The sequence below is a fragment of the Leptonychotes weddellii genome, chromosome 8 (assembly GCF_054177405.1).
Source record: "Leptonychotes weddellii isolate Sample4059 chromosome 8, ASM5417740v2, whole genome shotgun sequence".
NCBI lineage: Eukaryota > Metazoa > Chordata > Mammalia > Carnivora > Phocidae > Leptonychotes > Leptonychotes weddellii.
Window position 1 is genome coordinate 50,687,608 of NC_138376.1, and position 15,111 is coordinate 50,702,718.

Genomic DNA, 15,111 nt, shown 5'->3' on the forward strand with positions numbered 1-15,111 from the left:
CAGCTCGCCTATTTTCTTCTTGTTTCTGTGATTATGTTTTGTTACTCTCTGTTGGGCTCACCATTTCCTGTTATCGATGTCCTGTAAATTCCTCATAACAGATCTTGTAGCAGAGCACCTTTGAGAAAAGTATCTAAAAATTATAACAAATATTTTACAAGTGGTTTCCCAGCAGAACCTTTTAGCCAGTTTTGTTTTTTTTTTCATGTTTAGGATTCATTCATCATTGATGTTTGCTTTATGTTTCCCATTGCACATTCTTTTTCCTTAAGCAAATTGGTCTATCCAGATACTAAGATTCCTCAAATTTGTTTGTTCTGCTTATTTTTCTAAACTTCAAATATTTAAATAATTGACCTCAGCTCACAGACCTACATGTTGGTAACTGCACTAGAATGAATGCTCACAGAGGGGTGTCTGTCGTGTAGGTTCCAGAATGTATAGTGAAAAACAAGATTGAGTGGTGCATTTTGGAACCTATAATAATTCTCACGTGGATGCTTTTTAAATTTTCACAAGGACAAGAAGAGAAAGAAGTATGAGATAAGATCCAAGAGATGAGGGGTGAAAAAGGTAGAAGATAAAACTAAGGTTAACAATGGCATGGATTAAGGGTAGAATAAGCATTTCTCACCTTTATACTTTTATCTGAAAGTGGAAATCAGTTTCTTTAGGGCATTAAAAAGGAAAGGTATCCAAACAATTATGGTCATATTATATTTCTTTTATAATATTATTTTTTGTTGTAACCTGTTCTGAATTCTAAATATGAAATATTAATCCTATAATCAGTATCCTATATTGATTTATATAGAGATTTAACTTTATCTAACTCATACATTACTAAAAGAAGTGAACTAGATTCAGAAGAACTACTATCTCAGGTTCTTCACCCATAATTAGTTTCTATATTCATGAAATATATACTCCCATACCCCTCATTGTGATATTTCAAGGATAATTTATTTTCTATAAAGTGTTCTGAGGTCTTTTGAACAAATCCCCTGATAAAATATAGTATAGCTTTATGATGCAACATTGTAGCTATGCTAAGGATTTCTTAGAAAGTCACAGATTGAATGAAAATTTCAGCTAAAGCCAGATAGGATCTCATGGGACAGAGGAAGAAAACTATTAAGACTTTTTCAGGGAAGGAGCCTCTTTATGCTCTAAGAGCATAGTTTATAGGTGTGAGCATTTGACAAGAGGAAAGATACCTTGGATATGCGGTCTTTGAGGGATTTTTGGTAATGGTGTTAAAATATTGGAATTAGTCAAATGTCCTAATTAAAATGAAAAATGAAATTGGGGTGGATTTCACAAATTTTAGAATCACTATTTGTAATGTTTATTTCTAGTGAAATTCTAGAACAGACCTAGCAAACAGCACTTAGAAAGGCAACATTTTACACAGAGCCTGCCTCGACTTTTAAAGAGATTGTTTTGCCGGATACACCTCAGTGATCATATACTAAAACAAGACTGAGGGGTGGCAGTCACAGAGGGAGCATGTCCACTATGGAATGGAGCCAGTAGCCTGTTTCAGGATTGTAACTTTTATCTGCCTTGGCCTAGTCATCATTTTTATTAATGACTTGGTTGGATGAGGACATAGATACCATGCTTGTTTCTTAATCCTGTAAAGATTAAAAAGTTTTGAATCAATGGTGAATGTGTGGGATGTCAAAATCAGGATTCAAAAAGTCTTTCCTAGACTTCAGTGTATAAGTAATCAAGCTGAGGAAGAGACTCCCAAAATATCTGATACAGTCTTAGCTTGCGTTATTAGGAATATGGCACCCACAGGGGAGGGGCTATAGCACCACTTTGTTCTGCCCAGGCAGGACACATATGGATGGTTTCCCTAAACACACCTCGAAAGTATGTGCTCTAGGAAATGAGTGATGTGGAGAATGAGAGAACTTGAAACCAACAGAGTATGTTTACTAAGGAAGAGGACTCTTCAGGGGTAGAATAGCATGTGTAGATATCTAAACATAATCATGTAAAGGAAGAATTATTAGGCTAGTTTCAAAGGGCAAAATAAGGTCCAAAGAATGTGACAGACCAACAGAAAGAAAACAGACAATTATACTCTTTAAAACAGAAAGCACTTCCCAAGATAATGGAAACCTCACTGTGTCATCCTGAGGGTCAGGGTGGCCAATCATACATATAAAATTATTGAACTGAAAAAAATTTGGCACTTTTTTCTACATAGTTTCATTAGACATGATTCTATACAAAAATAATCTGTTAAGAAGATATTGCAAGCTATGACGTATAAACTTGTCAAATCCCTACGTTGTACACCTGAAACTAATGTAACATTGTCTGTGAACTATTTAAAAAACAAAACAAAACAAAACACTTTGCCTTGGTCTAGATGTGGCCACATCTGCATTTTCTTTCACTTGATTTCAAAAGAATGAGATGGTCTTTAAAAGATAACAATAGCTCTACTGGGACTTTAGCATTTTTACACTTTAGATTAGTTTATAAGAAGGAAATGATTAAACTTGATATTTCTTTCCAAATTCAAAAGAATATCCCATGTTATGCTTCCATCTCCATCTTCACTCAATAGGTGTAATTATTATAATTAAGGAGACATACAAAGGGGTTATTAAATAGTGGATCTGGTTTAGTTCATGCTAATTGTGAAATACACCCCAAGAGGGCAGCCATGAATGACTTGCTAGGGGGGAGGCAGCGTGGTAGGACAGAGGAACTTGCACATCAGGTACAAATTTAAACTTGAAATCCCCTTTAATGACACTTATATTCTTCATACTTTAAGGGAATGTTGTGAGGTGCATCGATTTTTATTGCATTCATCATCAATTTTGAATAAAATGTTCCTTTTTAAAAAATACAGCCATTAATAATGAACACATTTGTAGAAAAAAAAGAAGAAGAAGAAGAAGAAGCTATTGCAATCCAACACACTCTCTGGAAATGGACAGTTAATGCAACCGTCTCTTGCCCCGAGCAAGGTGACCAACTAGAGGCTAATGAGGGTGGCGGTGGTGTTTGTACCTGTGCATAATACAGAATGTTTCCCTGGGATTTCCATTTTGTAGATATTTGGGTCTTCTGAAAAGAAATAATCCAGCAATTAATATTTTACAGGTAAAAAAATGAAATCTATTAGAAATTTGGTAATTTCTAAATTATCAAAATATGGACCTTGTGCTAGATGAGAGCTTCACTTTCAATTTTCAAAAAAAAACTAAATATAGGTTACGACGTTTGTAATAAATGTATTGTGTTTTCATGATGAGAATTTCATAAAATGCATCAGCAAGTCTGAGAAATGACATACAAATTTTTATGCAAAAAAGAAATAGAGATGGGATCTTGAAAGTATCATACTGCAAGATAAGAAATCTGCCATTCTGTTTACATTTCACAGAAACCTTCCATTTTTGTTGTATGTATTCAAGAGACATTTCTTCTTTCTCTGCTTATTTTTAGGGTACTTTGAATCCCTATTGTGTGTTATGGGATGACTCAAAAACGTAAGTGACAGATGTTTTCTTATATTACTTTGGGTTAAATATTCAAAGCACATTAAGTTATTTCAGCTGCCTGCTAGTCAACAGGAATATGATAAGTTAGTGGGATGTGAGTTACACTCAGAAAACATTCTCCTTTTTGAATCTGCAGGACAGGATGATGAATGTGTTTGTGTGTGATGATGCCATCAGATTACGTCCCAAGATAGGATTGCATTACCTAATATGTAAGGCACATTGCAATGCAAATTCCATGAGGATTTTTTAAATGCTCTAGTATTTTAAAATCATAGAAGCTCAAATGCCATTTCAACATTTTGCCCTAGTCGTTCAGCTTAGCATTGCAGAATAAAATAGCAATCTCTATGGTCATTTAGCCAATACATTACTTGCGTGACCTTGAATCTATCATCAGAGTAATGTGATACTTATCTGGCCCTTCCAAGTTGTTTTGTTATAAAAACATTAGTGACATTTAATTTTCTTATTCATATATTTTATGAATTCATGAAGACAAAAGAAAACAATTGCAATAAATAAGGATTAATAATTCTTCGATGCATTCCTTTGTACAAGTAATTGCAATATATCTCATCAGAATCATCTTAGTCTCATCAGTAATTCTATGAGATTTTAAGGCAGGTCTTACAGAGCAGAAAAACCCTGATTAAGTGTTAATTAGGCACTTATACTTTAAATACTTACGTACATTTATTTCCAGATACACGGCCTTTTTTTGTTTTGTTTTGCATGGAGGGAGATAAACATCAATCAGGCCCAAAGGCTAATGCTGCCATGTGGATGCTGTCAGATAGCATACCACGTTGTTGAGTTCTAGGTGCTCTAAGATTTTCCCCAGTGTTCTTCACCCTAAATCCGATTACAGCTGGGGCTTTATTATGTTACCTCCATCTCACCAGTAACGGTACTGGAGAGTCTGGAAGAAAGACATGATTAGAATTCTAGGTGAAGAAGAAACCTACTGGATGTGGTTATTTCTAGGGTACTGATAGAGTTTACATTACAGTATTTATGTGGCTGATGAATCAATAATATTGGGCATATTATTTGCTATAGATTCTGATATTCTAGGGATCTTCTTCTCCAAGGAATTTTAGTGCCATAAGGAGGATCCCACGTTGCCCTGGTGATAACATGCCCTGGATGTCCTCACTGATGTCATTATTGTTTTCTTTTTGAAACACAATACAGAAATCCATGATAGTGGGGCGTCCGGGTGGCTCAGTCATTAAGCGTCTGCCTTCGGCTCAGGTCATGATCCCAGGGTCCTGGGATCGAGCCCTGTATCGGGCTCCTTGCTCAGCGAGAGGCCTGCTTCTCCCTCTCCCACTACCCCTGCTTGTGTTCCTTCTTTCACATTCTCTATCTCTGTCAAGTAAATAAAATAAAATCTTAAAAAAAAAAAAGAAATCCATGGTAGAAAAATTTTTGCAAGCTTTGCTCTCTACCAATAGCCAGAGAAGACTCTAGTAGTATATTCTGAGGCACTGTTTAGTATGTTGTATAGCCAAGGGAAGAATGAAATTCTACAAAAATCTAATTGAATATTTTCTACTTAAAAAAATATGCCATCTTAAACTCCTGATTATAGCTACTTGCGTATCTTCATGAATAATAGCCAACTTGGATGTAGTTTTATTATCTTTTTAGTGGTAGAATGTGCTTCAGTGTTAATCCAAACAGGGGAAGTGTTAGTTATTCCTAAAGACCTTTGGAACTGTTAAAGGAATACTATGAGAAGAAACAGCATTTCTCTATTGTGTGACTCTCTTGGTTTCCTTTCACAGAATGTCTAAGGTTTCAATTTTAATTTAGAATCTAAAGGTTAGCACTAATCTTGGGAATCAATCACACTCTCCAACATCTGCTAAAACATCATTCTTATCCATGACAAAACAAACAAACACCCCCATGTCTTAGCTTTACAAAAATCAACTTTTAAGTTGTCCTTGAAGAAAACTATTCAGTCAGAGGTGTGGTTAGCTGCCTTTCAAAAAGAGATCAGTGTAGTTCATGTTTCCTTGATGTACCTGAAAAGTAATCAAAACTGACAGAACTTCTGTCCCATCACAGTTTTTATCAGAGTGTTTTATCATTAAGTTGTTTTTCTGGGTGAGTTTTAAACAATGAAGGTTAAGACAACTTTATTTTCTTCACATTTGTTTTATTTTGATCTTGTTCTTATATAGACATAATAGCTTTACCGATGCAGTGATTTCAACTTTGAGTATAAGTGCTCTAAGTATAATTAGTAGTGAAGAGATATGGCTACTAATTTTTATACAGAAAAGAGTTGACTTAAATGATGTTTTCAAGATTACAATAATGTTGAAATTAGAAGTTGTCTAGTAATTTTGGTTTATGTTATCAGATTGTCTTACCTTTTTCATTGAGGTATAATTGATATATAACATTATATTTGTCTCAGGTGTACAACACAGTGATTCGATATTGCAAAATGATCACCACAATAAGTCTAATTAATATCCATCACCACATAGTTACAGTTTTTTTTCTTGTGATGAGAACTTTAGTGATTTACTCTCTTAGCAACAAATATGCAACACAGTATTAACTGTAGTCACCATGTTCTCAATTATATCCCCATGGCCTGTTTGTTGTATAACTGGAAGTTTCTACCTTTGACCTCCTTCACTCATTTTGTCCACTCCATATTCCCCTCCCCTCTGGCAACATCAAATTGCCTTACTTTTAATTTTTTAATTATTTTTATTATAAAATTAATATCTGAGTATCTTTTACTTATAAAACTTTAAAACATAACTGCTAAGGCAAAAGTCCCCATTAATCATCACCAACTTGGGTGTCTCCATCCACTCATCTCCCCAAGGGAGATTTACATTTTGTTATGTATAATTTCAGGTATCCACTTATGCATTGACGTATGTATGCAGCCATAGAAATCAATACTATTTTTACATAAATGATATCATACAGTATGTAACACTGGCATCCTCAATTTTTAATTCCACAATATACTGTGGAAATTTTAAAACTGTACTACATATGTTACACTTTCTTATATGTACTACATTATATAGATACATCATAATTGATCTAGTATTCCTAATATTGATGGCATGGAGGTGATTTTCAACTTATTTAATGAAATGAATTGTGCTTCTGTGTACCTCCTTGTACATTCCTTCTTGAGGTTGTCTCTGACCATCCAGCTGAAAGTGTTACTCTCTTATTCTATCACCCGATTTTATATTCTTCAGAGCATGCATTCCTACTTTCTTATTTATTTTTGTTTGCTTATTGTCTGTCTCCCCCAATAGGAAGTAAGTGCCATGAGAGAGATACTTTATCTTTCTTGTTCATCACTGCACTCTTAATGCCTAGGACACCTACACACAGTATATATTCAACAAGTACTTCAACTGGGTAGTTTTGCACAAGAATAAATATTTGCATATTTCTCAGGTACTGTTTCTCTTTAAGAATTATTTCCATTTATGTTTCATCTTATTAATTCCAGCAACAATTAGACCTAACATTGGAAGTTTAAAGGGAAAATGCTTCACCTTGGTACAATACTGAGGTCCATTATAAATGGTCAATTTTATTTCTAATGATAATCTATTACCCTGATAATCCCAAGCAAAGACATTTTTATTTTATTCTGATTGGGTACAATAATTTCAGACAATTTCAAAACATATTTTTATCTTCCTTTGGCTAACTAACTGACAGGATGCAGAAAATGTTTCATTATGGGTGACCGATGTAATAAATTGAAAGTACTTCCTCACTTCAGAAATAGGCTTTTTTGGTTAGGAGAAGTGTTTCTTTTTAAATGTTTAAATGTTTTCTTTTAATATAGCTAACAAAGTTATCATTAGGATAATAATTTGCACATTCTTTGAGATACTCTAAATTTAGATTTTGAATATTAGATCATGTGTGATGACTACATTTCCTGGAAAACCCATAATTAACCTGTGGTCTTTTAATTAACCTGTGGTCTTTCTCCATGGGTCTGAGTAGCACCATCTAATGCTATCAGGTCTGTGAAGGATCATGCTTGTTTTCAGAAAATGTTTCAGAGTGTCAATCATGTGAATTTCAGTTATAATTTTGTAACTATTGCTGAACAGTTTTATCAATCCATTTATAACTTATGTGCCTCCTCCTAGTGGTTGAAAACAAAAACTTTTAATGGGCTTTCCATTTTTCTACATTTCGAATTGATTTATTGCAGTTGGGAGTAGCAATAGTCACATTTTGACTGAGACTGATACAGGCTTGTTTTATCTCAAAGTTAAGTAATTGAATTGAAGTGATTCCTCTCCTTTGCTTCTATTATCCTTATTTCTTCATCCCCAGGACTTTTCCCTCTCTTTTGTCATTGATATTGGAAATCACCATTTCATTTACCTGACAATATGATTCCTAAAAATATAAAACTAACACTCTGGCCTCATGCCATCACTCTAGAGGGGTTACCATCATTTTCTTTGCTCTTCAGGTGACTGACATACTCATGCCATTATGGAGACATGATGTCATAACTTAAAAAAAAGATCTATTAGCTTTTAGAAGTTCAACACAATTATACAAAGCATTACTCTCATTGGGTAACCAACCTTTCCCCTCCAAGTGATAACCAAATGATAAAGCTCTATCATAAGGCCCCATTCACACTGTCAGACTCAGCAAATTGATATGGACAGAACTTGAAAGAACAAGGGAGAGATCTTGTTGGAGAATTAATTTATACAATAGTTAAGAAAGAAAGTAGACAAAGAACAGCTCTGCAAAACAGTAATATGATGGTCCTATTGTTTTAGAGGACATATGGAAGCATCCTTTATAGACCTGCAGTTACCTAACTGAAATCTTTTCTTGAACATCAGTGAAAAAAGGAAGTCTCTCTTCAAAATATTCAGCATACATATAGCCATGATTCCAATAGATCACTATTTCTAGAATTTCTTAGTGATCCTCTCCCTCTGCCTCTCCCCCCACTTTTGCATGCACACACTCTCTCAAATAAATAAATCTTTAAAATATGTTAAACTGTAATGGAGTACATCATGGTAGTAAGTACTTTGGGAATAAATTACGTGATTATATTATAAACATACGGTTGTTCAGCCTTCCAAATTAACATTATGTGCAACTTCTAATATGTCCAATATATGTGCTAGGTGTCAACATGTTCATTTTTACTGGATAGTCTCTAAGGTCATGTTTGCCCTTCTGTAGTGAGAGTGGTAAGAAATAAATAACTATTTCTGACTGGCATTTATTATAATTTTGTCTCAGTTGGTATATTCATAGCCCATATGGATCCAACTGCAGAAGCAATTAAGATGTCAGGATCCCATGGAATTTCCCACTATCCATTCAGTGATCAAATCTTAAATAATATCAAACTATGTTATTATGCTTTATTTCCTTTCATTATACTCACACTAACAGAAATGAGAATATTAGACTTTTATGTTATCAAAATACTAGTCCTTGTAAATTAAAATTGGCCAATCTCCAATAACTTAAATATTGTATCATGGGTCAAAAATAATCACACCCAGATTCTTAACAGTTATTTGTTTTCAGATTTATCATTGATAAAATGTCGCTTTTGTTTGCAAAAATCCATGCTTTTTTAAAAGTAGTACAAAATCAATAGAAAAAGCATAATAATTTGAGAAAATAGCAAGACAAAGATTCATTGGTAGGAAACTAAATGGAGCTTTCTTTACTTTTGTTTTTCTGTCTTAGACTGTACATTACTTTTTGAAGTTTTCTGATATCCACAGTTGCACGTTTCCTTCCATTATAATTCAAAATGACCTTGCCTTAGCTTTCTTCAGAAAAAAATTTCTTTTTCCTCCTTTAAAATGTTTTAAATTTTCTTGGGTCACCTGGATGGCTCAGTTGGTTGAGCATCTGACTCTTGGTTTGGGCTCAGGTCATGATCTCACAGTCCTGGGATTGAGCCCTGTGTCGGGCTGGGAGTCTGTTTGGGATTCTCTCCCTCCCTCTTGCTTTGTCCTTCCCCCGACCCTGCACACTCTGTCTCTCCTTCTCTCTCTCAAATGAATAAATCTTTAAAAAATAATAAAATAAAATGTTTTAAATTTTCTTTAGAATGTTTTGAATTTCATCATAGATTTTATGGTATTGAATTTAGTTTCCTAAAAGTATATTTTTGGCTTTGTTAGTGTATAAATTATCCCTTTTTAACTGATATAGTCTATGTAAGTACCTCTAGTATTATTACCAACTCATTATGTCCATTAATGTGAGCAATAAAGTTCAAGAAACATTGCATTATGTCTTCAACCATGTATTCTGAGAGCTGATACTGGGAGTAAAATGACACAACATGTTTTTTATTGTAATCCATGCCTTGATCCTCTAAAGTAAGGGTTAGGAAACTATAGCCTACAGACTGTGGGACAAAGGCAGACTGATATCTGTTTTTGTAAATAAAGTTTTTTGGAACACAGTAACATCTATTTGTTTACATATTGTTTGTGGCTGCTTTTGTCCTACGACTATGGTATTGAGTCTTTGCAACAGAAACCATATATATGGCCCACAAATTATACAATATTTACTATCTGGTTTTTAACTGAAAAAAATTGTTAACACCTACCCAAAACAATGTTTTCCAGCATTTTCCATGTCTTGGCATACATAGAAAATAATTTTAAAGCACATTGGGGTAAATGAATGAAAATGTTTGCAAGCAGAAACAAGGTAGGTTGTCCCAAGTGTAGAGAGGATCAATATCTGTATTAGTTATGAAAAATTCTCAATCATTATTTTTCCAAATATAGACTCACCTATAATCTGTCTCATCTTCATCTAGAACTCTAAAGAACGTTGTTTCTTATTCTCCTGGTATCATAAACTCTCTTCCAGATTTTCTGATTTTTTTTTCCTCTCAGTTATACATTTTGGAAATTATTTTTTAATCTTCAGTTCAGTATTTCTCTCTTCATTTTTTTCTAACCTGTTATTTAATTATTTGTAAAGTTTTTATCTTAAGTTGTCATTTTTTTTCATTTATAGAGTTTCTTTTGATACATATTTTTTAAATCTATTAGTTTACTTTTTGGAGTTTCCTAATTTATGCAGGTGTTTTCAAGCTTATGTTTATTTATTTTAACTTAGTAAGCACATTTGTTTTATAATCTGTGGTTGATTATTCCTATATTTGAAATTTCTGTGGGTCTGTTTTTGTTCTTTTTTGTTTCTCTTAATTCTCATTCATAGTACCTTATATTCCTAGTATACTAGGTTATGTCATGCTTATTGTCCTTAAAATATTATTTGTGAGGAATGTTTGATGCCTAGGATAAAGATATGTTCTTCCAAAGACAATTTATATTTGCCTTTTCTGACCACTTAGTGATACTACTACCCCAGATCCCTTAAACTAAATTCAATCTAGAGGTTACCTGGAGTGACCATATATTTCAGCAATTCTAGCAGTATTCAGATGGGAGGACTAACCTGAAAAAAGAAAACTTATTGCTAAAAATAGGAAATCTAAATCAATATCTTCTCACACCTGTAATTCCTGAACAGCTCACCATTTCCCATAGCACATCTGTTGAGAAGCATTGCCATACTGTACTTTATGTCTATAATTTTGATAACCTTATGTTTTTCTGCCTTATGTTATAGTAATTTGATATTCCTTTCTAGACTTAAATACCTTGGTAACTGGAAGTGTGTCACATTTATGTTTGTAAGTTCTGCTGTGCTTACCAATGAGATTTGCAAACAGTTAGAACTCTGTAAATTCATTAATTCACATAACAAATATTTCTTGAGAGCCTATTATTTGTTCTGCTATTCAAGGTGCCTGGCACATATGTTAGTGAACAGACAAAAATACCTGACTTATGGAGCTTAGTTGGAGGAGGAGTGCAGGGAGGGTCATAAGAACATAAATATAATAGATGAATAAATTATATAGTGTGTTAAGAAGTAAAAATTCCATGGGGGGCAGTTGATCAAGATAGAAGATAGAGTATGCCATTTAATTCAACTAATTTATTTGTGCTCCTTTGATTGACTTATCCCAAGATGCCGCCATTCATTTATACAATATTTACTTAACAAGTGCCCAAAATGTACAAAGTGTCACTTCAGTATCCATCTCTGGTTTTTTTTCATGTTTGATCAAGTGCTTTCCTATGCTACCTAACTAGCTGTTGCGTTTGGTAATAGAGTTCTCTTCCCATTCCAATTAGCTTTCCTAAGTGTTTGGCTGTCCATATTCATCTATATTCTGTCTGTGATCTAAAATGTCTATTCCTCTGGCCCCACAGTAGTCATTATCCCAACTATCCAATCAGATTGTATAATGCCTACAGAAATGCTAGACATGAACTATGAAAGTTAAATATTTTCTGAAACTGAAACAGCTAAAAATTCTAGCCTAAAGATGTTTATATTATATAAAAGACAAAGGTTTTTTAAAATCAAAAAGCCATGTCTGTTTATTAAAAAAAAAAAAAAACCTAAAGGGGAAGTCTGTTCTTTAATATTAATTCTCTACATGCTCTTAGAATTCAGAAATGAAAACTCATTGACCTTATTCATAGATATTTCTAAATCCAAAATTTTACCAATGATATTTAGGTTTATAATTTTCTATAGATAATTATTTACCAGATAAATAATAATCTGGAAAGTCCAGAGATTTTGGAGGAATAATATTGTACAATATTTTTCTTCATAGTTCAGTGAAAATACTGTAAGAAGTAAGGGCTTTCAATTTGTCAACAGGGTTGTCTACTTATTTGAGGATATGAAACTGAAAATTAGCTTCAACTTTTTAATCAGTAATACAGAAAGAATGTGATAATAAAAGTAACTTCAACATATCTAATCACTCTAAAATCTAGATTTCTTAAAAGTCAAAATGGGCATAATTTTGCCTATTGCATGTGATGGTCATAAAGATCAACAGAAAAACTGCTCCAATAAACTTGGCCTAGTGACTAAAACATGGCAGATGTTTTTAAAAACATCAATGGGGTGCCTGGGTGGCTCAGTCGGTTAAGCGACCGACTTGTGATTTGGGCTAAGGTTATGATCTCAGGGTGGTGAGATCGAGCCCCAAGTTGGGCTCCATGCTCAGCAGGAAGTCTGCTAGAGATTCTCTCTCCCTCCTTCTCCCTTTGCTCCCCCCAATAAATAAATCTTAAAAAAATAAAAATAAAATCATCAATAAATGCTTTGGAGCATGGGTGGGTTGTCTGGTTGATTGGTTGATTAGTGGGAGATTCTCTATTTTTTAAAGATGTATTTGAGAGAGTGTGTGCATGTGCGTGCACATGTGTGAGCTGGGGGAGGGGCAGAGGGGGAGCGCGAGAGAGAATCCTCAAGCAAACTCCCGGCTGACCAGAGAGCCCAACATGGGGCTCAGTCCCAGGCCCCCAATATCGTAACCTGAGCCAAAATCAAGAGTCAGATTTAACCGACTGAGCCACCCAGGCACCCTACTAGTGGGATATTCTAACAGGGAAGGATAGCTATTCATATTCCCTTGCCTGAATAATGGCCTCATGTGTCTGGAAAAATAATTTCTTTTGTATTAAAAGGATATTTTAATACATATAAATAATAATTCTTTGTGACAGTAAAGCATCATCATAGATTAACTTACAATTTTTCCATTTAAACACATTAAATAATGGTGCTTCCTATAATCAGTGGTATCTTAAGATTCTGTGATGTGCCAGTAGGTATTATCCTGAATATCTGACAGTCTTTAATTTATTCTCATTGAAAGTTTGGTGGAAAAGTAATTTTTTAAGGCATCAAGTACCTTGAGAAGGATTATTAGTATGAAAAGGGGAAAAAAAAAATAACCTGGACAAAAGCCAAAAGCTGCTGACCAAGTGTCTCTTAAGTTCCATAGAAAGCGTTTGTTGGGATTTATGCATGATAGGCATCTTGCCCCATGTACCCTTCTTCTCCCCCTCATCCTAATAAAGGCAGTGAGGTTAATTTTCAAAGTATTTACTTAAACTAAATGTTTTAAAAATAAATACAAGCAAAACTGGGAATTCATCCAACATTTCTCACCAATTTATACTGTTCTTAGGGGCCTTGGGATCATTCCAAGAGACCTTTTTGACAGGATTTTTAAAATTATGTTGTTAAAATATTAATGGGTACAGTATTAATAGGAGCAACCTGGAACTGGCTGGTAAAGATAGGCCCTTGTTGAACCGCTCTTAATTTGCTAGTGTCTATGGGTCTATTTCAGAAAAGATCCAGGTTTGAATTGCTGAGGATATGTAGTAGATAATTTTAGAACTATACTTTTTCAATTCTTTGAGTGACTCAGGCTAAAAACTCCCCCTACTTATATATACTATAAACAACTGACTGGACGTTTTCCTTAATATTTATTTTTCTATTTCCTCTTCTTTTTTTTATTCCCCAGAAATGCCCACTTATACCATAGTTAATAACTATTTCAGCTTTGGTGTTAGAGATATTCAACAAATAAAGAAAGGTAGCTAATGTTATCTTTCCTTAGGCACTGTTAACCAAGCAATTCACCAGGCATTTGTAAATATCTCTTAAACCCTTAATAATATTCTCTTACAAATTAATTAAAATATAGATTTGAATGAGCATTAGTAAGCTTGAGGTCAACGTGAAGGAAATTATTTCAAGGTTCAGTAATAAATATGTAGGTTATAGATTTAACTGTGCAGTCCATTGAGGAAAAGCAATAGAATAAAAATAGTTGTAGTATTAGTAATGGTTTTGATTCAAAAAATTAAACCTACTTTTTAATCATTTTGTAGCTTGATATAATGGACATAAGTAATTATACCTGAGAGGTATAAATCAAGTAACAGCTATAACCACCATATCTTACAAATTATATTTGGAGTCCAATTGAGTTCTCATTGCAGATGACATTATTTTGTGAAGATTGAAAACAAGAGAAGTCATTTTAAAATATGTATAAGTATGGTCCATAAAAAAGAAGTTAAGTTGGAAATCTGCACTAAAATAGATTAATATCTTCAATATAAAACTAAAACACTCTATTGCCAATACATAATGTACAAAAATTATCTAGCTATTCTCTCTGCTTCCTACAAGCAGCTCTTTTAGTGTGTACTGGTATTGTTACGTGACTTCTTTTTAATCCTAGTTGTAGAACTGGGCTTTGGCAAGAATTGGGCAAATTTCATTGCCCTGAATTTTCACCAACATCATAGGCTGATGGAGAGGAGGAGGAAGGAAATGGGAGTAGCACTGAAGAAAATCTTCTCATAGAATATATTTGAAATCATCCTGAGCATCACAGTGGCAGCTACCCAGGAATGGCTGTGTGGATGCCTATGTGCTTGAAATACACATTCAACTAAGTAGAATCTGAAATTGTATTAACCCAGCAAGACCCCTCCCCTGCCCAAAAAGACTGTTTCAGTCTGCAAGGAATACTTTGCACACAGTCTGAGCTATTTTATTAGAAACATAGTTGTAATAATGTGCCATGTCACCTCAGAATTCAGTCCAACACAAGTACTACTTACCAAAGTCTACAACC

General features: G+C 33.9%; 1 protein-coding gene across 5 annotated transcripts in view; it reads left to right on the plus strand.

The window, feature by feature from the left end:
- Nucleotides 1–15,111, plus strand: part of ADGRB3 (adhesion G protein-coupled receptor B3) — a 700,248-nt gene that overhangs the window by 408,020 nt on the left and 277,117 nt on the right. For all 5 annotated transcript variants that reach the window (XM_081828473.1, XM_081828476.1, XM_081828477.1 and 2 more), the window contains one exon: nucleotides 3,478–3,521. In XM_081828473.1, the coding sequence (XP_081684599.1) occupies nucleotides 3,478–3,521 (44 nt within the window). The remainder of the gene's footprint in view (nucleotides 1–3,477; nucleotides 3,522–15,111) is intronic.